At 44.0% G+C, this 26407-nt stretch overlaps 1 protein-coding gene across 6 annotated transcripts in view; it reads right to left on the reverse strand.

Annotated features, from left to right (window-relative positions):
* Positions 1-617: 617 nt before the first annotated feature.
* LOC115230628 overlaps positions 618-26407 on the reverse strand; it is a 38019-nt gene continuing 12229 nt past the window's right edge. For 2 of the 6 annotated variants that reach the window (XM_036499740.1, XM_029800769.2), the window contains 4 exons: positions 6191-6439; positions 4987-5025; positions 2300-2548; positions 618-1184 (listed from right to left, as the gene is read on the reverse strand). In XM_036499740.1, coding sequence (XP_036355633.1) covers positions 889-1184; positions 2300-2548; positions 4987-5025; positions 6191-6439 — 833 coding nt within the window. In that variant the 3' untranslated portion in view covers positions 618-888. The remainder of the gene's footprint in view (positions 1185-2299; positions 2549-4986; positions 5026-6190; positions 6440-26407) is intronic. The other 4 variants (XM_036499739.1, XM_036499743.1, XM_036499741.1 and 1 more) reach the window with 4 other exon arrangements.

The following is a 26407-nucleotide window of genomic DNA, read 5'->3' on the forward strand; positions in this document are numbered from 1 at the left end:
ACGGTTTGACAGGATCTGGTCACCTGAGGAACTGTCCCAACTCCAATTGCCTGTTGTCGCATGGTTCCAACAACCGGATGCCCTTCCTAGCACCAGCCACTCTATAGAATATGCTGTATGCTTTTTACGTGCTACCAGCTCAAATGCATTTTACTTGGCACCGGCACCTGTAAAGGACAACAATTATGGTAACAAACAGGTTAAACTGATCCAAATTAAAACCTTCCATTCAGAATTTCCTGTTAATTTATGTTTAATCTATGTTAATTTATGTTTAATTTATGTTAATTTATGTCTAATATGTTAATTTATGTTCCAAACACCAGATTAATAATGGCAAAGCTATTTTACGAAATTTTTCACCATTTTCAAAAATGATTGAAAAAAGCAGAGCATTTCAGTGGAAGTCATCATCAATCGCATCATCCTCATCAATCATCAATCAATATCAATCATCATCAAGCATCATCAATCACCAATCAACATCATCAATCACCATCACCCATCATCAATCACCATCACTCATCATCAATCACCATCACTCATCATCAATCACAACCACTCGTCATCAATCACGTCATCCTCATCAATCAACATCAATCAACATCAATCATCATCAATCGCGTCATCATCCTCATCAATCAACATCATCAATCAACATCAATCATCCTCATCAATTGTCATCATCAACAACGACAACATTCTAACGTCCACTTTTCCATGCTTGTATTGGACAAGCAAGAGTAAGATGGAGCAGAGTTTTGGAAAAGGTGATGCCAAACCAACGATGATGATGATGATGATGTTACATAAAATATGGAGGTAGTTTATGCAAAAACCAACAATTCTACCCGGATCAGTGAAAGTCAGTAGTAAGGTTGGCCAATATCAGTTCTGGTCTTTCTTACCAGATACGCACTGGGTGATAGAAGTTTTGACCTTAATGAATGCCTTGCATTTGAATATGACAACGAAGGCTATGATAACGATGGCTACAAATCCAAGTATACAAATGATGACGATGGCATAGGTTGGTAAGCTGTTTTCTGATCCATTAGTTTCAGCATCTTTTGTTGTCGTCGTTTCTGTTTTATCACCTGCAAAAGATGAATAGTAAATTGTTTCAGCATCTTTTGTTGTCGTTGTTTCAGCATCTTTTGTTGTCGTTGTTTCTGTTTTTTCACCTGCAAAAGATGAACAGCAAAACATATACTTTTTAAGCAATAATAAATCTCAGAGCGAGTTATAAACGGTAGCTGCAACACATCGTGACGTATATTTGCCATTTAAATATGGCTAACCCCTAAGGGTGGATGCTACTGTAGTTTGTAGCCCCAGGAGGACACCTCCTCCAGCTGTAGCCAGTGTGTCTATAGCCAGGTGGAGAAGGTGTCCTGCTGGGGCTACAAACTACAGTAGCATCCATCCTTAGGGGTTAGCCATATTTAAATGGCAAATATACGTCATATACTTTTTGTTTTTAATTTTTAAAAATAGTAATATCAGCCAGGTTTAACCCTTTTCATACCATCCTGCTTAAAATTGGTTTTGTTTCTATTGTACAAATCCTCAGTTTTGAAGAGATTTAAAGAAAACCTTCCTTATGTTCCAAACAATAGTTGTGAGCTGGGAGAATTGTTGCTGCACCAGAAAAAAAAGTTCAGTGGAATTTCTTCTGACTCTTTCACTCCTGGGTTCAAATACTGCAAAGGTCAGCTCTTTGCCTTTCATCCTTTTGGGTTTGATGAAATAAAGGACCGGCTAAATATACCCAAATTAATGTAATCAAAGAACCACTTCCACATGAAATTCATGACCTTGTACCAAAGTTAGAAAGAACTATTATTATTATTATTATTATTATTATTATTATTATTATTATTCCGTGCCGGAAGCCTTGACTGGCTTCCGTGCCGGTGGCACGTAAAATGCACCAATCCGATCGTGGCCGTTGCCAGCCTCGCCTGGCACCTGTGCCGGTGGCACGTAAAATGCACCAATCCAATCGTGGCCGTTGCCAGCCTCACCTGGCACCTGTGGCTCGTAAAAAGCACCCACTACACTCACGGAGTGGTTGGCGTTAGGAAGGGCATCCAGCTGTAAAAACACTGCCAGATCAGACTGGGCCTGGTGCAGCCTTCTGGCTTCCCAGATCCCCGGTTGAACCGTCCAACCCATGCAAGCAAGGAGAACGGATGTTAAACGAAGATGATGATGATGATTATTATTATTATCATTATTATTATTATTATTATTATTATTATTATTATTATTTTTTTAGCAAAAGTTATTTCCTTACCTTTTTTCACTAAAGTATAATTTCCAGAGCAGAGATACAAGTCACAAAAACGCCAAGTCAAATCTTGTTTGGTGACATTTCGGATCAAAAGAGTAGATATGCTACCAACTTGTGTAACTTCATAGTTACCATAATTATAACAAGTCGGGTTACATTCATATCTACCGTTGTCGTTTTTCCAGAAAACAATTCCTGTCATCTCGGCTACTTCAATATGAAGTATAACATTGTGTCCTAATGCAACTGGTTCTAAAGTAAAAAGATAAATCAACATTAGTGACTGGTTTCCCATATGAAAGATTCCAGGGTTTCTTTTTTTCATCATCATCATTTTAACACCTACATTTCCGTGTTTGGGAGCAGAGTTTTCTTTGTGCATAACTGGACACTCTTCTGGTCCTAATATCCCAATCTATTGAGCAACAAAGAACCTGGATATGTTTTACCTAGTGGACTGGAAAGAAATCACACCATATAAACGAGCCTTTTGTTTACGAAGGTTGTGCAGAGTAGGATACAACAAAGTCACCATAGATGTAATCATGTTGTACAGAAAAGTGTCACATTAACAACTGATGTAGCAGCATTGTAGTCAGATGTTATAAGCGTAAAGGAGATACTTTCAAATTGGTGGACCAGGTCAAGAAAGTTAGAGAGAGAGTTAAAGCCTAATTAATTAAAGACAGAATTAGACTAGATGAGATGCAGTTTGGTTTTCTGCCAGGAAGAAGGACTATTGATGTCATCTTCTTAGTAAAACAACTGCAAGAGATGTATTTAGCCAAAAGTAAATCATTGCACTTGGTATTCGTTGACCTGGAGAAAGCTTTTGACGTGATTTGGTGGTCTCTGAGGAAGCTTGGAGATTGGGCAACAAAAGTTCTCTCAGAGTGAAAGGCTCGTTGTATGATGCTTGTATATTTTTCTTTTTTTGTTTGATCCTTCTCGAGCCATGCCTGGCTCATAAGGGCCAGTTTCCCAGTTTCCTTGACGTATAGGTTCCCCATCTGGATGGGACACCAGTCCGACGCAGGTGAGCTGCAAGATGCAGGAGGAAAGAGTAAGAGAAAGTTGTGGCGAAAGAGTCAGCAGAAGTTCGCCGTTACCTTCTGCCGGAGCCGCGTGGAGTTTAGGTGTTTCACTCATAAACACACACATTGCCCGGTCCGAGATTTGAACCCACGATCCCTCGACTGCAAGTCCGCTGCTCTAACCACTAGGCCATGTGCCTCCACAATGCTTGTATATGAACAGCAATGCTACATTATAGTGAGAGATGGGCCCTAAATGCAGAAAACATACAAAGAATAGAGAGGAATAAAGTTAGTAGGTTCTTTTGGATGTGCAATGTCAGTGTACATACAAAAGAAAGGCATCAAAAGAAAAGTTAGGCAAAAGAGGAAACGGAGGTAGTGTACAGAAAAGGGGACAGCACTGGTATGGGATCAGCTGTTTAAAAAGGTGCTTTAAGTGGAAAGAACTTGTTGAAGAGGGAGACCCAGGAAGACATGGGACAAAGTGGTGAAGGCTGATCTCAAGATGCTGAGCCGGTTGGAGGAGATGACAAAAGACTGGGATGATTGACAAAACACAATGCTTGAGACATCATCTTTTGCTGTCAATCACAGCAAAAAATGATGTCCTAAATACATTCTGTTTATGCTCGTAAACCATTCTTCTGCCTCCTCAAGCATTCCCCACATCTCTTTCCCTTTAACACCCAGTTCTCCATCACTCATCTGTCTCTGGCATTAATCAAGGGCTGCATTCATTTGGAAGCAGAATCGTCACATATTACTCCACACCATTTTCTTTCCATTGCCATTTATTTCCCTCCCACCCTGCCAGAACAACTCCATCCCTTATTTCCATTATCCCTTCTTCTTTTCCTGCACTATCTTCACTGGTCACATCCTTTCTCTGCCTTCAGTTATCTCTCCCTATCCTCAACCATTGGAGCTTCTACAAAGTCTTGCAGCCTGATGGACCCTTAATAATTATCCAACAGATGCCAGCATCGAAGGAGGCCATTACTTGATGATGGTTATAGTTTTGTGATCTTAAATAAAATTGAGTCGATTGGTAAAAGTCAAAAGAAAATGGCAAAAAACTAGGAGTTAAGAGAAAGAAATAGAAGCCTTTCTCTACCTTCAGCTATCTCACCCTCTCCTCAGTCATTGGACCTTGTCAAAGTCCTGCAGCCTGTCGGATCCTTAATAATTATCCAACTCAATCACCATTAATCATCAGCATCAATCATCATCATCCTCAATCATCCTCAATCATCCTCATCCTCAATCATCATCATCATCAATCATCAATCATCGTCAATCCATCATCATCAATTGCATCATCAATCGTCATCATCATCAATCATCATCATCATCAACAATCATCATCATTCATCAATCATAATCAATCATCAATCAGCATCATCATCAATCATCAATCATCGTCAATCAATCATCATCAATTGCATCATCAATCGTCTTCGTCATCATCATCAACAACATTCTAACGTCCACTTTTCCATGCTTGTAATTTTTTTTGTGATGTTAAATGAAATTGAGCTGATTGGAAAAAGTTTTTTTTAAAAAAAGTGGCTAAAAACTGAGTTAAGTAAAGAAACGGAATTGAAAAGACAATTTCTAGTTTAAAAGGAGAAAAAGGTTTGTTGATCCATTTACCACTTTGAGTAATATTGTAACTTTCTCTTCTTGCCAAACCTGGAAAAGAAGAAAAGAAAACTTTTAGATTTTCACATTTTACATTTAATCAACAGGATTGATTGCAATTTATGTTAGAATAATTAAATAATAATAATTATCATTTGTAAATAGAATTACACATTATATACAGCGGCAGTTTGGGTGAATGCATTGAACATGTGGTTGAATGCCTTCACAGAATTCAAAGACATTGGTGATGGTCTGCATTGGAAAGGCGTCTCTTGTCTACTTGTAATGAATGGAAAGTGTACGGCGAAATGACCATGGTGAGTGGAAAATCCAACTTTTCGGAGAGAGTCCTTGTACAGGAAGAAGTTGACAGGAGTGAAATTAAATAAAAACAATCAGTTTTCTTTCTAACTTATAGGATGTTAATCTCTTCCGTATTTCTCGTTATTTTAGTCTTGTTCCCTGAAGAAAAAATGTCTAAAACTTCGGAAAACCACTTCCTATGGAAATTTGTTAAAAGCTTGACACTTTCTGTTGATTTCTCTCTCTTTCTGTCTGTGTGTGACAGAGACAGATGAAATACCTATTTCTTTACTACCCACAAGGGGCTACACACAGAGAGGACAAACAAGGACAGACAAACGGATTAAGTCGATTATATCGACCCCAGTGCGTAACTGGTACTTATTTAATTGACCCCGAAATGATGAAAGGCAAAGTCGATCTCAGCGGAATTTGAACTCAGAATATAAATACCTATTTCTTTACTGCCCACAAGGGGCTAAACACAGAGAGGCCAAACAAGGACGGACAAATGGATTAAGTTGATTACATCGACCCCAGTGTGTAACTGGTACTTATTTATCGACCCCGAAAGGATGAAAGGCAAAGTCAACCTCAGCGGAATTTGAACTCAGAACGTAGCGGCAGACAAAATACCTATTTCTTTACTACCCACAAGGGGCTAAACACACAGGGGACAAACAAGGACAGACAAACGGATTAAGTCGATTATATCGACCCCAGTGCATAACTGGTACTTAATTTATCGACCTCAAGAGGATGAAAGGCAAAGTCGACCTCGGCAGACTTTGAACTCAGAACGTAACGGCAGACAAAATACTGCTAAGCATTTTGCCCGGCGTGCTAACGTTTCTGCCATCTTGCTGCCTTAGTAGAAAGGATTATTAATATTATAAATCATTTTCCTTACTGTGCATCTTCAAATCAAATTGTGATGATTCCAAATTATCGTCTTCAAATTTCCAAGTCAATCGTTCCTTAATTACATTTCGGATCCAAAAAGTCGATATATCTCCATCCTGCGTCACTTTGTATTCGGGGCTGTTAGCGCATGTCGTATCACATTCGTATTTATAATTGTTGTATTTCCAAACGGTCGGTCTTTTCATGTTTGGTATTTCAATCAGTAGAGTAGCGCTTACATTGAGTGCACCATTATCTGAAATAAAGAAATCAGGTGAGAAGTTTGCTTCCCAACCACATGGTTCTGGGTTCAGTCCCACTCTGTGGAACCTTGAGAAAAGTGACTTCTACTATAGTCACAGGCTGACCAATACCTTATGAGTGGATTTAGTAAATGGAAACTGAAAGAAACCTGTCGCGTGTTTGTATGTATATATATATATATATATATATATATTAACAATTAAGGATAAAATCTTAATAAGGAATCTTAACAAGAAATTATCAGGTAGTTAATTTCTTGTTAAGATTCCTTATTAAGATTTTATCCTTAATTGTTAAATTTATTCCGAAGAAAAACTTTTCCTACCGACATGCAGTTCGAAAAAGCCCGCCATTTACCGAATATATGATGAATAAACATTTCCATGTGCTTCACCGAGGGGAGCAGATGTCTGTTTGGTTGTTTATTTATGATGTGTTCAGAATCTGTTCTACTGATGAACAAAAGACGTATTTGATACGTTAATTGCGAAATCACAGGTGATATAGAACTAAATTCAGTTTTTTAAATGTCTTGCTTCGGGAACTGCATTAGGTATGATTAGTTAAATTTTGGTAGTAATGACTTATGTCCCTCTTAGTGTGTGGCATTTATGTGTAATAATGCCCTCTATACAATATAAATATATATATATATATATATATATATATATATATATATATATATATATATACTTTATTTAAAACCAACAGAAATTCAACAAAACCTGTTACTCTGAATTTCACGTTCCCGTTTGTCAGACAGTTTTCTGCTGCTTTTAAATAAAGCATATTACTCTACCCCTGGTATTTGAGTACTCTTTTTTCCACCTTGTTTCTCATTTATGTGTTTACTCCGGTATATATATATATACATATATACATATATATACATATATATATATATATATATAAATATACATATATATATGTATATATATGTATGTATATATATGTGTGTGTGTGTGTGTGTGTGTGCGCGCGCGTGCGTGTGTGTGTGTGTGTGTGTTTGTCCCCCACCACCCCTTGACAATCGGTGTTGGTGTCTTTTGTGCCTGTAATTTAGTGGTTCAGCAAAACTGACCAATAGAATATGTACCAGGAAGACTTAAAACATATAAATACAGGGGTCAATTCATTCTACAAAAAAGCCTTCAAGGCAGTGCCCCAGCATGGCCACGCTCCAACGACTGAAACAAATAAAAGCTTATCATAATTTTAACACCTATTTTTCAATGCTTCAATGAATCTGAGTTGACGTTTCCAACAGGAGGACGCTCTCCCTGTCACCAAACCCCTCTTTCTAAACAAGTCCATAATATAGAACAACGATTTATCGACCCCAGTACGTAACTGGTACTTAATTTATCGACCCCCGAAAGGATGAAAGGCAAAGTTGACCTCGGCGGAATTTGAACTCAGAATGTAGCGCAGATGAAATACCTGTTTCTTTACTACCCACAAGGGGCTAAACACAGAGGGGACAAACAAGGACAGACAAACGGATTAAGTCGATTACATCTACCCCAGTATGTAACTGGTATTTAATTTATCGACCCCGAAAGGATGGAAGGCAAAGTCGACCTCGGCGGAGTTTGAACTCAGAGTGTACCACAGACGAAATACCTGCTTCTTTACTACCCACAAGGGGCTAAACATAGAGGGGACAAACAAGGACAGCTAGGGGATTAAGTCGATTACATCGACCCTAGTATGTAACTGGTACTTAATTTATCGACCTCGAAAGGATGAAAGGCAAAGTTGACCTCGGCGGAATTTGAACTCAGAATGTAGCGCAGATGAAATACCTGTTTCTTTACTACCCACAAGGGGCTAAACACACAGGGGACAAACAAGGACAGACAAACGGATTAAGTCGATTACATCGACCCCAGTATGTAACTGGTATTTAATTTATCGACCCCGAAACGATGAAAGGCAAAGTCGACCTCGGCGGAATTTGAACTCGGAACGCAACGACAGACGAAATACGGCTACGCATTTCGCCCGGCGTGCTAACAAATGACGCTGTATAAATGAGCCTTTTATTTACTAAGATTGTGCAACACATCGAGAAGCCCCGACATGCATTTGTGGTGGGCATCAAGCAAGTGACATCGCTGGGAAAAGCATTGATTACAAACCCAGCAAATGCAAGGGAATTGACGAAATCACACACATACAAACGAACACAGATGCGTGTATGTGAGAGTGCATATATGTGTGTACTCTGACTCTTTACTCATTTACTTGTTTCAGTCATTTGACTGTGGCCATGCTGGAGCACCACCTTTTTTAGTTGAGCAAATCGACCCCAGGACTTATTCTTTGTAAGCCTAGTACTTATTCTATCGGTCTCTTTTGCTGAACCGCTAAGTTTACTCTTTTTACTTGTTTCAGTCATTTGACTGCGGCCATGCTGGAGCACCACCTTTTTTTAGTCGAGCAAATCGACCCCAGGACTTATTCTTTGTAAGCCTAGTACTTATTCTATCGGTCTCTTTTGCTGAACCGCTAAGTTTACTCTTTTTACTTGTTTCAGTCATTTGACTGCGGCCATGCTGGAGCACCACCTTTTTTTAGTTGAGCAAATCGACCCTAGGACTTATTCTTTGTAAGCCTAGTACTTATTCTATCGGTGTCTTTTTGCCGAACCGCTATGTAACGGGGACGTAAACACACCAGCATCGGTTGTCAAGCGATGTTGGGGGGACAAACAAAGACACACATACACCCACACACACACACACACACACATATATATATATATATTAGATTAGAGATAAAACCACTATTAGGCAAATCAAACAGTGAAAAACATAAACCAATACATAGCAATAAAATTAATTAATATAATATACAAAATATATAAAATATAAAATTCAAAATTTAAATTTAAAGTTGAAATTTAAAAAATTATTTAAATTATTAATTTATACTTATAAATTTATATATATATATATTATATATATATATATATATATATATATATACATATATATATATATATATATATTATTATTATTATTTTTATCATTATTATTATTATTATTATTATTATTATTATTTTATAAATATAACTATCAAAAAGTATTTAAAAGTTTAATATAAGATACAACAGGCTTCTTTCAGTTTCCGTCTACCAAATCCACTCACAAGGCTTTGGTCGGCCCGAGGCTATAGTAGAAGACACTTGCCCAAGGTGCCACGCAGTGGGACTGAACCCGGAACCGTGTGGTTGGTAAGCAAGCTTCTTACCACACAACCACTCCTGCACCTATACATATACATATATACGACAGGCTTCTTTCAGTTTCCGTCTACCAAATCCACTCACAAGGCTTTGGTCGGCCCGAGGCTATAGTAGAAGACACTTGCCCAAGGTGCCACGCAGTGGGACTGAACCCGGAACCGTGTGGTTGGTAAGCAAGCTTCTTACCACACAACCACTCCTGCACCTATACATATACATATATACGACAGGCTTCTTTCAGTTTCCGTCTACCAAATCCACTCACAAGGCTTTGGTCGGCCCGAGGCTATAGTAGAAGACACTTGCCCAAGGTGCCACGCAGTGGGACTGAACCCGGAACCGTGTGGTTGGTAAGCAAGCTTCTTACCACACAACACTCCTGCACCTATACATACACATATATACGACAGGCTTCTTTCAGTTTCCGTCTACCAAATCACTCACAAGGCTTTGGTCGGCCCGAGGCTATAGTAGAAGACACTTGCCCAAGGTGCCACGCAGTGGGACTGAACCCGGAACCGTGTGGTTGGTAAGCAAGCTTCTTACCACACAACCACTCCTGCACCTATACATACACATATATACGACAGGCTTCTTTCAGTTTCCGTCTACCAAATCACTCACAAGGCTTTGGTCGGCCCGAGGCTATAGTAGAAGACACTTGCCCAAGGTGCCACGCAGTGGGACTGAACCCGGAACCGTGTGGTTGGTAAGCAAGCTTCTTACCACACAACAACTCCTGCACCTATACATACACATATATACGACAGGCTTCTTTCAGTTTCCGTCTACCAAATCCACTCACAAGGCTTTGGTCGGCCCGAGGCTATAGTAGAAGACACTTGCCCAAGGTGCCACGCAGTGGGACTGAACCCGGAACCGTGTGGTTGGTAAGCAAACTTCTTACCACACAGCCACTCCTGTATGATAGACTCTCCGACAGAAGAAGACATGTGAGTGTCCAGTGCTTGGTGCACGACCGGCACAAATGATTTGTTTATAGTGACCAACTGTATGCGCTGTACATAAGCTTGGTCACTCCACTGAATCGACATTACCTGAACAGGTGTGTGGTGCGCCTCACCTTGGCTGTTGAAGTGATTGCAGAGTAACAGCAGACAAAGTGCTTTGCTCAAGAACATGTAGTGACGTCATTCTTCAGTGTGCTTGTGCGGGGCTGGAACCTTCTGGAAAGGCCAAAGGAAGTTCCCTAATGCACATGCGCTAAAAACTGATGTCATTCTTCAGTGTGCGTGTGCGGGGCTGGAACCTTCTGGAAAGGCCAAAGGAAGTTCCCTAATGCACATGCACTAAAAACTGATGTCATTCTTCAGTGTGCGTGTGCGGGGCTGGAACCTTCTGGAAAGGCCAAAGGAAGTTCCCTAATGCACATGCGCTAAAAACTGATGTCATTCTTCAGTGTGCGTGTGCGGGGCTGGAACCTTCTGGAAAGGCCAAAGGAAGTTCCCTAATGCACATGCACTAAAAACTGATGTCATTCTTCAGTGTGCGTGTGCGGGGCTGGAACCTTCTGGAAAGGCCAAGGAAGTTCCCTAATGCACATGCACTAAAAACTGATGTCATTCTTCAGTGTGCGTGTGCGGGGCTGGAACCTTCTGGAAAGGCCAAAGGAAGTTCCCTAATGCACATGCACTAAAAACTGATGTCATTCTTCAGTGTGCTTGTGCGGGGCTGGAACCTTCTGGAAAGGCCAAAGGAAGTTCCCTAATGCACATGCACTAAAAACTGATGTCATTCTTCAGTGTGCTTGTGCGGGGCTGGAACCTTCTGGAAAGGCCAAAGGAAGTTCCCTAATGCACATGCGCTAAAAACTGATGTCATTCTTCAGTGTGCTTGTGCGGGGCTGGAACCTTCTGGAAAGGCCAAAGGAAGTTCCCTAATGCAAATGCGCTAAAAACTGATGTCATTCTTCAGTGTGCGTTGCGGGGCTGGAACCTTCTGGAAAGGCAAAGGAAGTTCCCTAATGCACATGCACTAAAAACTGATGTCATTCTTCAGTGTGCGTGTGCGGGGCTGGAACCTTCTGGAAAGGCCAAAGGAAGTTCCCTAATGCACATGCACTAAAAACTGATGTCATTCTTCAGTGTGCGTGTGCGGGGCTGGAACCTTCTGGAAAGGCCTAAGGAAGTTCACTAATGCACATGCACTAAAAACTGATGTCATTCTTCAGTGTGCGTGTGCGGGGCTGGAACCTCCTGGAAAGGCCAAAGGAAGTTCCCTAATGCACATGCACTAAAAACTGATGTCATTCTTCAGTGTGCTTGTGCGGGGCTGGAACTTTCTGGAAAGGCCTAAGGAAGTTCCCTAATGCACATGCACTAAAAACTGATGTCATTCTTCAGTGTGCGTGTGCGGGGCTGGAACCTTCTGGAAAGGCCAAAGGAAGTTCCCTTATGCCCATGCACTAAAAACTGATGTCATTCTTCAGTGTGCGTGTGCGGGGCTGGAACCTTCTGGAAAGTCCTAAGGAAGTTCCCTAATGCACATGCACTAAAAACTGATGTCATTCTTCAGTGTGTGTGTGCGGGGCTGGAACCTTCTGGAAAGTCCAAAGGAAGTTCCCTAATGCACATGCACTAAAAACTGATGTCATTCTTCAGTGTGCGTGTGCGGGGCTGGAACCTTCTGGAAAGGCCAAAGGAAGTTCCCTAATGCACATGCACTAAAAACTGATGTCATTCTTCAGTGTGCGTGTGCGGGGCTGGAACCTTCTGGAAAGGCCAAAGGAAGTTCCCTAATGCACATGCACTAAAAACTGATGTCATTCTTCAGTGTGCGTGTGCGGGGCTGGAACCTTCTGGAAAGGCCAAAGGAAGTTCCCTAATGCACATGCACTAAAAACTGATGTCATTCTTCAGTGTGCGTGTGCGGGGCTGGAACCTTCTGGAAAGGCCAAAGGAAGTTCCCTAATGCACATGCACTAAAAACTGATGTCATTCTTCAGTGTGCGTGTGCGGGGCTGGAACCTTCTGGAAAGGCCAAAGGAAGTTCCTAATGCACATGCACTAAAAACTGATGTCATTCTTCAGTGTGCGTGTGCGGGGCTGGAACTTCTGGAAAGGCCAAAGGAAGTTCCCTAATGCACATGCACTAAAAACTGATGTCATTCTTCAGTGTGCGTGTGCGGGGCTGGAACCTTCTGGAAAGGCCAAAGGAAGTTCACTTATGCACATGCACTAAAAACTGATGTCATTCTTCAGTGTGCGTGTGTGGGGCTGGAACCTTCTGGAAAGGCCTTAGGAAGTTCACTTATGCACATGCACTAAAAACTGATGTCATTCTTCAGTGTGCGTGTGCGGGACTGGAACCTTCTGGAAAGGCCAAAGGAAGTTCACTTATGCACATGCACTAAAAACTGATGTCATTCTTCAGTGTGCGTGTGCGGGACTGGAACCTTCTGGAAAGGCCAAGGAAGTTCACTTATGCACATGCACTGAAAACTGATGTCATTCTTCAGTGTGCGTGTGTGGGGCTGGAACTTCTGGAAAGGCCTTAGGAAGTTCACTATGCACATGCACTAAAAACTGATGTCATTCTTCAGTGTGCGTGTGCGGGACTGGAACCTTCTGGAAAGGCCAAAGGAAGTTCACTTATGCACATGCACTAAAAACTGATGTCATTCTTCAGTGTGCGTGTGGGGGCTGGAACCTTCTGGAAAGCCAAAGGAAGTTCACTTATGCACATGCACTGAAAACTGATGTCATTCTTCAGTGTGCGTGTGTGGGGCTGGAACCTTCTGGAAAGGCCTTAGGAAGTTCACTTATGCACATGCACTAAAAACTGATGTCATTCTTCAGTGTGCGTGTGCGGGACTGGAACCTTCTGGAAAGGCCAAAGGAAGTTCCCTAATGCACATGCGCTAAAAACTGATGTCATTCTTCAGTGTGCGTGTGCGGGGCTGGAACCTTCTGGAAAGGCCAAAGGAAGTTCCCTAATGCACATGCACTAAAAACTGATGTCATTCTTCAGTGTGCGTGTGCGGGGCTGGAACCTTCTGGAAAGGCCAAAGGAAGTTCCCTAATGCACATGCACTAAAAACTGATGTCATTCTTCAGTGTGCGTGTGCGGGGCTGGAACCTTCTGGAAAGGCCAAAGGAAGTTCCCTAATGCACATGCACTAAAAACTGATGTCATTCTTCAGTGTGCGTGTGCGGGGCTGGAACCTTCTGGAAGGCCAAAGGAAGTTCCCTAATGCACATGCACTAAAAACTGATGTCATTCTTCAGTGTGCGTGTGCGGGGCTGGAACCTTCTGGAAAGGCCAAAGGAAGTTCACTTATGCACATGCACTAAAAACTGATGTCATTCTTCAGTGTGCGTGTGCGGGGCTGGAACCTTCTGGAAAGGCCAAAGGAAGTTCCCTAATGCACATGCACTAAAAACTGATGTCATTCTTCAGTGTGCGTGTGCGGGGCTGGAACCTTCTGGAAAGGCCAAAGGAAGTTCACTTATGCACATGCACTAAAAACTGATGTCATTCTTCAGTGTGCGTGTGGGGGCTGGAACCTTCTGGAAAGGCCTTAGGAAGTTCACTTATGCACATGCACTAAAAACTGATGTCATTCTTCAGTGTGCGTGTGTGGGGCTGGAACCTTCTGGAAAGGCCTAAGGAAGTTCCCTAATGCACATGCACTAAAAACTGATGTCATTCTTCAGTGTGCGTGTGCGGGACTGGAACCTTCTGGAAAGGCCAAAGGAAGTTCACTTATGCACATGCACTAAAAACTGATGTCATTCTTCAGTGTGCGTGTGTGGGGCTGGAACCTTCTGGAAAGGCCTTAGGAAGTTCACTTATGCACATGCACTAAAAACTGATGTCATTCTTCAGTGTGCGTGTGTGGGGCTGGAACCTTCTGGAAAGGCCTAAGGAAGTTCCCTAATGCACATGCACTAAAAACTGATGTCATTCTTCAGTGTGCGTGTGTGGGGCTGGAACCTTCTGTAAAGGCCAAAGGAAGTTCACTTATGCACATGCACTAAAAACTGATGTCATTCTTCAGTGTGCGTGTGTGGGGCTGGAACCTTCTGTAAAGGCCAAAGGAAGTTCACTTATGCACATGCACTAAAAACTGATGTCATTCTTCAGTGTGCGTGTGCGGGGCTGGAACCTTCTGGAAAGGCCAAAGGAAGTTCACTTATGCACATGCACTAAAAACTGATGTCATTCTTCAGTGTGCGTGTGTGGGGCTGGAACCTTCTGGAAAGGCCAAAGGAAGTTCACTTATGCACATGCACTGAAAACTGATGTCATTCTTCAGTGTGCGTGTGTGGGGCTGGAACCTTCTGGAAAGGCCTTAGGAAGTTCCCTTATGCACATGCACTAAAAACTGATGTCATTCTTCAGTGTGCGTGTGTGGGGCTGGAACCTTCTGTAAAGGCCAAAGGAAGTTCACTTATGCACATGCACTAAAAACTGATGTCATTCTTCAGTGTGCGTGTGTGGGGCTGGAACCTTCTGTAAAGGCCAAAGGAAGTTCACTTATGCACATGCACTAAAAACTGATGTCATTCTTCAGTGTGCGTGTGTGGGGCTGGAACCTTCTGGAAAGGCCTTAGGAAGTTCCCTTATGCACATGCACTAAAAACTGATGTCATTCTTCAGTGTGCGTGTGTGGGGCTGGAACCTTCTGTAAAGGCCAAAGGAAGTTCACTTATGCACATGCACTAAAAACTGATGTCATTCTTCAGTGTGCGTGTGTGGGGCTGGAACCTTCTGTAAAGGCCAAAGAAGTTCACTTATGCACATGCACTAAAAACTGATGTCATTCTTCAGTGTGCGTGTGCGGGGCTGGAACTTCTGGAAAGGCCAAAGGAAGTTCCCTAATGCACATGCACTAAAAACTGATGTCATTCTTCAGTGTGCGTGTGCGGGGCTGGAACCTTCTGGAAAGGCCAAAGGAAGTTCCCTAATGCACATGCACTAAAAACTGATGTCATTCTTCAGTGTGCGTGTGCGGGGCTGGAACCTTCTGGAAAGGCCAAAGGAAGTTCCCTAATGCACATGCACTAAAAACTGATGTCATTCTTCAGTGTGCGTGTGCGGGGCTGGAACCTTCTGGAAAGGCCAAAGGAAGTTCACTTATGCACATGCACTAAAAACTGATGTCATTCTTCAGTGTGCGTGTGTGGGGCTGGAACCTTCTGGAAAGGCCTTAGGAAGTTCACTTATGCACATGCACTAAAAACTGATGTCATTCTTCAGTGTGCGTGTGTGGGGCTGGAACCTTCTGGAAAGGCCTAAGGAAGTTCCCTAATGCACATGCACTAAAAACTGATGTCATTCTTCAGTGTGCGTGTGCGGGACTGGAACCTTCTGGAAAGGCCAAAGGAAGTTCACTTATGCACATGCACTAAAACTGATGTCATTCTTCAGTGTGCGTGTGTGGGGCTGGAACCTTCTGGAAAGGCCTAAGGAAGTTCCCTAATGCACATGCACTAAAAACTGATGTCATTCTTCAGTGTGCGTGTGCGGGACTGGAACCTTCTGGAAAGGCCAAAGGAAGTTCACTTATGCACATGCACTAAAAACTGATGTCATTCTTCAGTGTGCGTGTGCGGGACTGGAACCTTCTGGAAAGGCCAAAGGAAGTTCACTTATGCACATGCACTGAAAACTGATGTCATTCTTCAGTGTGCGTGTGTGGGGCTGGAACCTTCTGGAAAGGCCTTAGGAAGTTCACTTATGCACATGCACTAAAAACTGATGTCATTCTTCAGTGTGCGTGTGCGGGACTGGAACCTTCTGGAAAGGCCAAAGGAAGTTCCCTAATGCACATGCGCTAAAAACTGATGTCATTCTTCAGTGTGCGTGTGCGGGGCTGGAACCTTCTGGAAAGGCCAAAGAAGTTCCCTAATGCACATGCACTAAAAACTGATGTCATTCTTCAGTGTGCGTGTGCGGGGCTGGAACCTTCTGGAAAGGCCAAAGGAAGTTCCCTAATGCACATGCACTAAAAACTGATGTCATTCTTCAGTGTGCGTGTGCGGGGCTGGAACCTTCTGGAAAGGCCAAAGGAAGTTCCCTAATGCACATGCACTAAAAACTGATGTCATTCTTCAGTGTGCGTGTGCGGGGCTGGAACCTTCTGAAAGGCAAAGGAAGTTCCTAATGCACATGCACTAAAAACTGATGTCATTCTTCAGTGTGCGTGTGCGGGGCTGGAACCTTCTGGAAAGGCCAAAGGAAGTTCACTTATGCACATGCACTAAAAACTGATGTCATTCTTCAGTGTGCGTGTGTGGGGCTGGAACCTTCTGGAAAGGCCTTAGGAAGTTCACTTATGCACATGCACTAAAAACTGATGTCATTCTTCAGTGTGCGTGTGTGGGGCTGGAACCTTCTGGAAAGGCCTAAGGAAGTTCCCTAATGCACATGCACTAAAAACTGATGTCATTCTTCAGTGTGCGTGTGCGGGACTGGAACCTTCTGGAAAGGCCAAAGGAAGTTCACTTATGCAGCATGCACTAAAAACTGATGTCATTCTTCAGTGTGCGTGTGTGGGGCTGGAACCTTCTGGAAAGGCCTTAGGAAGTTCACTTATGCACATGCACTAAAAACTGATGTCATTCTTCAGTGTGCGTGTGTGGGGCTGGAACCTTCTGGAAAGGCCTAAGGAAGTTCCCTAATGCACATGCACTAAAAACTGATGTCATTCTTCAGTGTGCGTGTGTGGGGCTGGAACCTTCTGTAAAGGCCAAAGGAAGTTCACTTATGCACATGCACTAAAAACTGATGTCATTCTTCAGTGTGCGTGTGTGGGGCTGGAACCTTCTGTAAAGGCCAAAGGAAGTTCACTTATGCACATGCACTAAAAACTGATGTCATTCTTCAGTGTGCGTGTGCGGGGCTGGAACCTTCTGGAAAGGCCAAAGGAAGTTCACTTATGCACATGCACTAAAAACTGATGTCATTCTTCAGTGTGCGTGTGTGGGGCTGGAACCTTCTGGAAAGGCCAAAGAAGTTCACTTATGCACATGCTGAAAACTGATGTCATTCTTCAGTGTGCGTGTGTGGGGCTGAACCTTCTGGAAAGGCCTTAGGAAGTTCCCTTATGCACATGCACTAAAAACTGATGTCATTCTTCAGTGTGCGTGTGTGGGGCTGGAACCTTCTGTAAAGGCCAAAGGAAGTTCACTTATGCACATGCACTAAAAACTGATGTCATTCTTCAGTGTGCGTGTGGTGGGGCTGGACCTTCTGGAAAGTCCTTAGGAAGTTCCCTTATGCCATGCACTAAAAACTGATGTCATTCTTCAGGTTGCGTTGTGTGGGGCTGGAACCTTCTGTAAAGGCCAAAGGAAGTTCACTTATGCACATGCACTAAAAACTGATGTCATTCTTCAGTGTGCGTGGTGTGGGGCTGGAACCTTCTGTAAAGGCCAAAGGAAGTTCACTTATGCACATGCACTAAAAACTGATGTCATTCTTCATGTGTGCGTGTGCGGGGCTGGAACCTTCTGGAAAGGCCAAAGGAAGTTCCCTAATGCACATGCACTAAAAACTGATGGTCATTCTTCAGTTGCGTGTGCGGGGCTGGAACCGTTCTGGAAAGGCCAAAGGAAGTTCCCTAATGCACATGCCTAAAAACTGATGTCATTCTTCAGTGTGCGTGTGCGGGGCTGGAACCTTCTGGAAAGGCCAAAGGAAGTTCCCTAATGCACATGCACTAAAAACTATGTCATTCTTCAGTGTGCGTGTGCGGGGCTGGAACCTTCTGGAAAGGCCAAAGGAAGTTCACTTATGCACATGCACTAAAAACTGATGTCATTCTTCAGTGTGCGTGTGTGGGGCTGGAACCTTCTGGAAAGGCCTTAGGAAGTTCACTTATGCACATGCACTAAAAACTGATGTCATTCTTCAGTGTGCGTGTGTGGGGCTGAACCTTCTGGAAAGGCCTAAGGAAGTTCCCTAATGCACATGCACTAAAAACTGATGTCATTCTTCAGTGTGCGTTGCGGGACTGGAACCTTCTGGAAAGCCCAAAGGAAGTTCACTTATGCACATGCACTAAAAACTGATGTCATTCTTCAGTGTGCGTGTGTGGGGCTGGAACCTTCTGGAAAGGCTTAGGAAGTTCACTTATGCACATGCACTAAAAACTGATGTCATTCTTCAGTGTGCGTGTGTGGGGCTTGAACCTTCTGGGACAAGGCCTAAGGAAGTTCCCTAATGCACATGCACTAAAAACTGATGTTCATTCTTCAGTGTGCGTGTGTGGGGCTGGAACCTTCTGTAAAGGCCAAAGGAAGTTCACTTATGCACATGCTACAAACTGATGTCATTCTTCAGTGTGCGTGTGTGGGGCTGGAACCTTCTGTAAAGGCCAAAGGAAGTTCACTTATGCACATGCACTAAAAACTGATGTCATTCTTCAGTGTGTGCGTGTGCGGGGCTGGAACCTTCTGGAAAGGCCAAAGGAAGTTCACTTATGCACATGCACTAAAAACTGATGTCATTCTTCAGTGTGCGCGTTGTGGGGTGCTGGAACCTTCTGGAAAGCCAAAGGAAGTTCACTTATGCACATGCACTGAAAACTGATGTCATTCTTCAGTGTGCGTGTGTGGGGCTGGAACCTTCTGGAAAGGCCTTAGGAAGTTCCCTTATGCACTGCACTAAAAACTGATGTCATTCTTCAGTGTGCGTGTGTGGGGCTGGAACCTTCTGGAAAGGCCAAAGGAAGTTCACTTATGCACATGCACTAAAAACTGATGTCATTCTCAGTGTGCGTGTGTGGGGCTGGAACCTTCTGTAAAGGCCAAAGGAAGTTCACTTATGCACATGCACTAAAAACTGATGTCATTCTTCAGTGTGCGTGGTGTGGGGCTGGAACCTTCTGGAAAGGCCTTAGGAAGTTCCCTTATGCACATGCACTAAAAACTGATGTCATTCTTCAGTGTGCGTGTGTGTGGGGCTGGAACCTTCTTAAAGGCCAAAGGAAGTTCACTTATGCACATGCACTAAAACGATGTCATTCTTCAGTGTGCGTGTTGTGGGGCTGGAACCTTCTGTAAAGGCCAAAGGAAGTTCACTTATGCACATGCACTAAAAACTGATGTCATTCTTCAGTGTGCGTGTGTGGGGCTGGAACCTTCTGTAAAGGCCAAAGGAAGTTCACTTATGCACATGCACTAAAAACTGATGTCATTCTTCAGTGTGCGTGTGTGGGGCTGGAACCTTCTGTAAAGGCCAAAGGAAGTTCACTTATGCACATGCACTAAAACTGATGTCATTCTTCAGTGTGCGTGTGTGGTGGGGCTGGAACCTTCTGTAAAGGCCAAAGGAAGTTCACTTATGCACATGCACTAAAAACTGATGTCATTCTTCAGTGTGCGTGTGTGGGGCTGGAACCTTCTGTAAAGGCCAAAGGAAGTTCACTTATGCACATGCACTAAAAGCTGATGTCATTCTTTAGTGTGCGTGTGTGGGGCTGGAACCTTCTGGAAAGGCCAAAGGAAGTTCACTTATGCACATGCACTAAAAACTGATGTCATTCTTCAGTGTGCGTGTGTGGGGCTGGAACCTTCTGGAAAGGCCTTAGGAAGTTCCCTTATGCACATGCACTAAAAACTGATGTCATTCTTCAGTGTGCGTGTGTGGGGCTGGAACCTTCTGTAAAGGCCAAAGGAAGTTCACTTATGCACATGCACTAAAAACTGATGTCATTCTTCAGTGCGCGTGTGTGGGGCTGGAACCTTCTGTAAAGGCCAAAGGAAGTTCACTTATGCACATGCACTAAAAACTGATGTCATTCTTCAGTGTGCGTGTGTGGGGCTGGAACCTTCTGTAAAGGCCAAAGGAAGTTCACTTATGCACATGCACTAAAAACTGATGTCATTCTTCAGTGTGCGTGTGTGGGGCTGGAACCTTCTGTAAAGGCCAAAGGAAGTTCCCTAATGCACATGCACTAAAAACTGATGTCATTCTTCAGTGTGCGTGTGTGGGGCTGGAACCTTTTGGAAAGGCCAAAGGAAGTTCACTTATGCACATGCACTAAAAACTGATGTCATTCTTCAGTGTGCGTGTGTGGGGCTGGAACCTTCTGGAAAGGCCAAAGGAAGTTCCCTAATGCACATGCACTAAAAACTGATGTCATTCTTCAGTGTGCGTGTGTGGGGCTGGAACCTTCTGGAAAGGCCAAAGGAAGTTCACTTATGCACATGCACTAAAAACTGATGTCATTCTTCAGTGTGCGTGTGTGGGGCTGGAACCTTCTGTAAAGGCCAAAGGAAGTTCACTTATGCACATGCACTAAAAACTGATGTCATTCTTCAGTGTGCGTGTGTGGGGCTGGAACCTTCTGGAAAGGCCAAAGGAAGTTCCCTAATGCACATGCACTAAAAACTGATGTCATTCTTCAGTGTGCGTGTGTGGGGCTGGAACCTTCTGGAAAGGCCAAAGGAAGTTCACTTATGCACATGCACTAAAAACTGATGTCATTCTTCAGTGTGCGTGTGCGGGGCTGGAACCTTCTGGAAAGGCCAAAGGAAGTTCCCTAATGCACATGCACTAAAAACTGATGTCATTCTTCAGTGTGCGTGTGTGGGGCTGGAACCTTCTGTAAAGGCCAAAGGAAGTTCACTTATGCACATGCACTAAAAACTGATGTCATTCTTCAGTGTGCGTGTGTGGGGCTGGAACCTTCTGTAAGGCCAAAGGAAGTTCACTTATGCACATGCACTAAAAACTGATGTCATTCTTCAGTGTGCGTGTGTGGGGCTGGAACCTTCTGTAAAGGCCAAAGGAAGTTCACTTATGCACATGCACTAAAAACTGATGTCATTCTTCAGTGTGCGTGTGTGGGGCTGGAACCTTCTGTAAAGGCCAAGGAAGTTCCCTAATGCACATGCACTAAAAACTGATGTCATTCTTCAGTGTGCGTGTGTGTGGGGCTGGAACCTTCTGGAAAGGCCAAAGGAAGTTCACTTATGCACATGCACTAAAAACTGATGTCATTCTTCAGTGTGCGTGTGTGGGGCTGGAACCTTCTGAAAGGCCAAAGGAAGTTCCCTAATGCACATGCACTAAAAACTGATGTCATTCTTCAGTGTGCGTGTGTGGGGCTGGAACCTTCTGGAAAGGCCAAAGGAAGTTCACTTATGCACATGCACTAAAAACTGATGTCATTCTTCAGTGTGCGTGTGTGGTGGGGCTGGAACCTTCTGGAAAGGCCAAAGGAAGTTCCCTAATGCACATGCACTAAAAACTGATGTCATTCTTCAGTGTGCGTGTGGGGGCTGGAACCTTCTGGAAAGGCCAAAGGAAGTTCACTTATGCACATGCACTAAAAACTGATGTCATTCTTCAGTGTGCGTGTGCGGGGCTGGAACCTTCTGGAAAGGCCAAAGGAAGTTCCCTAATGCACATGCACTAAAAACTGATGTCATTCTTCAGTGTGCGTGTGTGGGGCTGGAACCTCTGGAAAGGCCAAAGGAAGTTCACTTATGCACATGCACTAAAAACTGATGTCATTCTTCAGTGTGCGTGTGTGGGGCTGGAACCTTCTGGAAAGGCCTAAGGAAGTTCCCTAATGCACATGCACTGAAAACTGATGTCATTCTTCAGTGTGCGTGTGTGGGGCTGGAACCTTCTGGAAAGGCCAAAGGAAGTTCACTTATGCACATGCACTGAAAACTGATGTCATTCTTCAGTGTGCGTGTGTGGGGCTGGAACCTTCTGGAAAGGCCAAAGGAAGTTCACTTATGCACATGCACTGAAAACTGATGTCATTCTTCAGTGTGCGTGTGTGGGGCTGGAACCTTCTGGAAAGGCCAAAGGAAGTTCACTTATGCACATGCACTGAAAACTGATGTCATTCTTCAGTGTGCGTGTGTGGGGCTGGAACCTTCTGAAAGGCCAAAGGAAGTTCACTTATGCACATGCACTGAAAACTGATGTCATTCTTCAGTGTGCGTGTGTGGGGCTGGAACCTTCTGGAAAGGCCAAAGGAAGTTCACTTATGCACATGCACTAAAAACTGATGTCATTCTTCAGTGTGCGTGTGCGGGCTGAACCTTCTGTAAAGGCCAAAGGAAGTTCACTTATGCACATGCACTAAAAACTGATGTCATTCTTCAGTGTGCGTGTGTGGGGCTGGAACCTTCTGTAAAGGCCAAAGGAAGTTCACTTATGCACATGCACTGAAAACTGATGTCATTCTTCAGTGTGCGTGTGTGGGGCTGGAACCTTCTGTAAAGGCCAAAGGAAGTTCACTTATGCACATGCACTGAAAACTGATGTCATTCTTCAGTGTGCGTGTGTGGGGCTGGAACCTTCTGTAAGGCCAAGGAAGTTCACTTATGCACATGCACTGAAAACTGATGTCATTCTTCAGTGTGCGTGTGTGGGGCTGGAACCTTCTGGAAAGGCCAAAGGAAGTTCACTTATGCACATGCACTGAAAACTGATGTCATTCTTCAGTGTGCGTGTGTGGGGCTGGAACCTTCTGGAAAGGCCAAAGGAAGTTCACTTATGCACATGCACTGAAAACTGATGTCATTCTTCAGTGTGCGTGTGTGGGGCTGGAACCTTCTGGAAAGGCCTAAGGAAGTTCCCTAATGCACATGCACTAAAAACTGATGTCATTCTTCAGTGTGCGTGTGCGGGGCTGGAACCTTCTGTAAAGGCCTAAGGAAGTTCCCTAATGCACATGCACTAAAAACTGATGTCATTCTTCAGTGTGCGTGTGCGGGGCTGGAACCTTCTGGAAAGGCCTAAGGAAGTTCCCTAATGCACATGCACTAAAAACTGATGTCATTCTTCAGTGTGCGTGTGCGGGGCTGGAACCTTCTGGAAAGGCCTAAGGAAGTTCCCTAATGCACATGCACTAAAAACTGATGTCATTCTTCAGTGTGCGTGTGTGGGGCTGGAACCTTCTGTAAAGGCCAAAGGAAGTTCACTTATGCACATGCACTGAAAACTGATGTCATTCTTCAGTGTGCGTGTGTGGGGCTGGAACCTTCTGGAAAGGCCAAAGGAAGTTCACTTATGCACATGCACTGAAAACTGATGTCATTCTTCAGTGTGCGTGTGTGGGGCTGGAACCTTCTGGAAAGGCCAAAGAAGTTCACTTATGCACATGCACTGAAAACTGATGTCATTCTTCATGTGCGTGTGTGGGGCTGGAACCTTCTGGAAAGGCCTAAGGAAGTTCCCTAATGCACATGCACTAAAACTGATGTCATTCTTCAGTGTGCGTGTGCGGGGCTGGAACCTTCTGTAAAGGCCTAAGGAAGTTCCCTAATGCACATGCACTAAAAACTGATGTCATTCTTCATGTGCGTGTGCGGGGCTGGAACCTTCTGGAAAGGCCTAAGGAAGTTCCCTAATGCACATGCACTAAAACTGATGTCATTCTTCAGTGTGCGTGTGCGGGGCTGGAACCTTCTGGAAAGGCCTAAGGAAGTTCCCTAATGCACATGCACTAAAAACTGATGTCATTCTTCAGTGTGCGGTGTGTGGCTGGAACCTTCTGTAAAGGCCAAAGGAAGTTCACTTATGCACATGCACTAAAAACTGATGTCATTCTTCAGTGTGCGTGTGTGGGGCTGGAACCTTCTGTAAAGGCCAAAGGAAGTTCACTTATGCACATGCACTAAAAACTGATGTCATTCTTCAGTGTGCGTGTGCGGGGCTGGAACCTTCTGGAAAGGCCAAAGGAAGTTCCCTAATGCACATGCACTAAAAACTGATATCATTCTTCACTGTGCGTGTGCGGGGCTGGAACCTTCTGGAAAGGCCAAAGGAAGTTCCCTAATGCACATGCACTAAAACTGATGTCATTCTTCAGTGTGCGTGTGCGGGGCTGGAACCTTCTGGAAAGGCCAAAGGAAGTTCCCTAATGCACATGCACTAAAACTGATGTCATTCTTCAGTGTGCGTGTGCGGGGCTGGAACCTTCTGGAAAGGCCAAAGGAAGTTCCTAATGCACATGCACTAAAAACTGATGTCATTCTTCATTGTGCGTGTGCGGGGCTGGAACCTTCTGGAAAGGCCAAAGGAAGTTCCCTAATGCACATGCACTAAAAATTGATGTCATTCTTCAGTGTGCGTGTGCGGGGCTGGAACCTTCTGGAAAGGCCAAAGGAAGTTCCCTAATGCACATGCACTAAAAACTGATATCATTCTTCACTGTGCGTGTGCGGGGCTGGAACCTTCTGGAAAGGCCAAAGGAAGTTCCCTAATGCACATGCACTAAAAACTGATGTCATTCTTCAGTGTGCGTGTGCGGGGCTGGAACCTTCTGGAAAGGCCAAAGGAGTTCCCTAATGCACATGCACTAAAAACTGATGTCATTCTTCAGTGTGCGTGTGCGGGGCTGGAACCTTCTGGAAAGGCCAAAGGAAGTTCCCTAATGCACATGCACTAAAAACTGATGTCATTCTTCAGTGTGCGTGTGCGGGGCTGGAACCTTCTGGAAAGGCCAAAGGAAGTTCCCTAATGCACATGCACTAAAAATTGATGTCATTCTTCAGTGTGCGTGTGCGGGGCTGGAACCTTCTGGAAAGGCCAAAGGAAGTCCCTAATGCACATGCACTAAAAACTGATGTCATTCTTCAGTGTGCGTGTGCGGGGCTGGAACCTTCTGGAAAGGCCAAAGGAAGTTCCCTAATGCACATGCACTAAAAACTGATGTCATTCTTCAGTGTGCGTTGTGGGGGCTGGAACCTTCTGGAAAGGCCAAAGGAAGTTCCCTAATGCACATGCGCTAAAACTGATGTCATTCTTCAGTGTGCGTGTGCGGGGCTGGAACCTTCTGTAAAGGCCAAAGGAAGTTCACTTATGCACATGCACTAAAACTGATGTCATTCTTCAGTGTGCGTGTGCGGTGCTGGAACCTTCTGTAAAGGCCAAAGGAAGTTCCCTAATGCACATGCACTAAAACTGATGTCATTCTTCAGTGTGCGTGTGCGGGGCTGGAACCTTCTGGAAAGGCCAAAGGAAGTTCACTTATGCACATGCACTAAAAACTGATGTCATTCTTCAGTGTGCGTGTGCGGGGCTGGAACCTTCTGGAAAGGCCAAAGGAAGTTCCCTAATGCACATGCACTAAAAACTGATGTCATTCTTCAGTGTGCGTGTGTGGGGCTGGAACTTTTTGGAAAGGCCAAAGGAAGTTCACTTATGCACATGCACTAAAAACTGATGTCATTCTTCAGTGTGCGTGTGTGGGGCTGGAACCTTCTGGAAAGGCCTAAGGAAGTTCACTTATGCACATGCACTAAAAACTGATGTCATTCTTCAGTGTGCGTGTGTGGGGCTGGAACCTTCTGGAAAGGCCAAAGGAAGTTCCCTAATGCACATGCACTAAAAACTGATGTCATTCTTCAGTGTGCGTGTGTGGGGCTGGAACCTTCTGGAAAGGCCAAAGAAGTTCCCTAATGCACATGCACTAAAAACTGATGTCATTCTTCAGTGTGCGTGTGTGGGGCTGGAACCTTCTGGAAAGGCCAAAGGAAGTTCCCTAATGCACATGCACTAAAAACTGATGTCATTCTTCATTGTGCGTGTGCGGGGCTGGAACCTTCTGGAAAGGCCAAAGGAAGTTCCCTAATGCACATGCACTAAAAACTGATGTCATTCTTCAGTGTGCGTGTGCGGGGCTGGAACCTTCTGGAAAGGCCTAAGGAAGTTCCCTAATGCACATGCACTAAAAACTGATGTCATTCTTCAGTGTGCGTGGAGGCGATCCCT

Source organism: Octopus sinensis, unplaced genomic scaffold (genome assembly GCF_006345805.1).
Source record: "Octopus sinensis unplaced genomic scaffold, ASM634580v1 Contig15957, whole genome shotgun sequence".
Taxonomy (NCBI): Eukaryota; Metazoa; Mollusca; class Cephalopoda; order Octopoda; family Octopodidae; genus Octopus; species Octopus sinensis.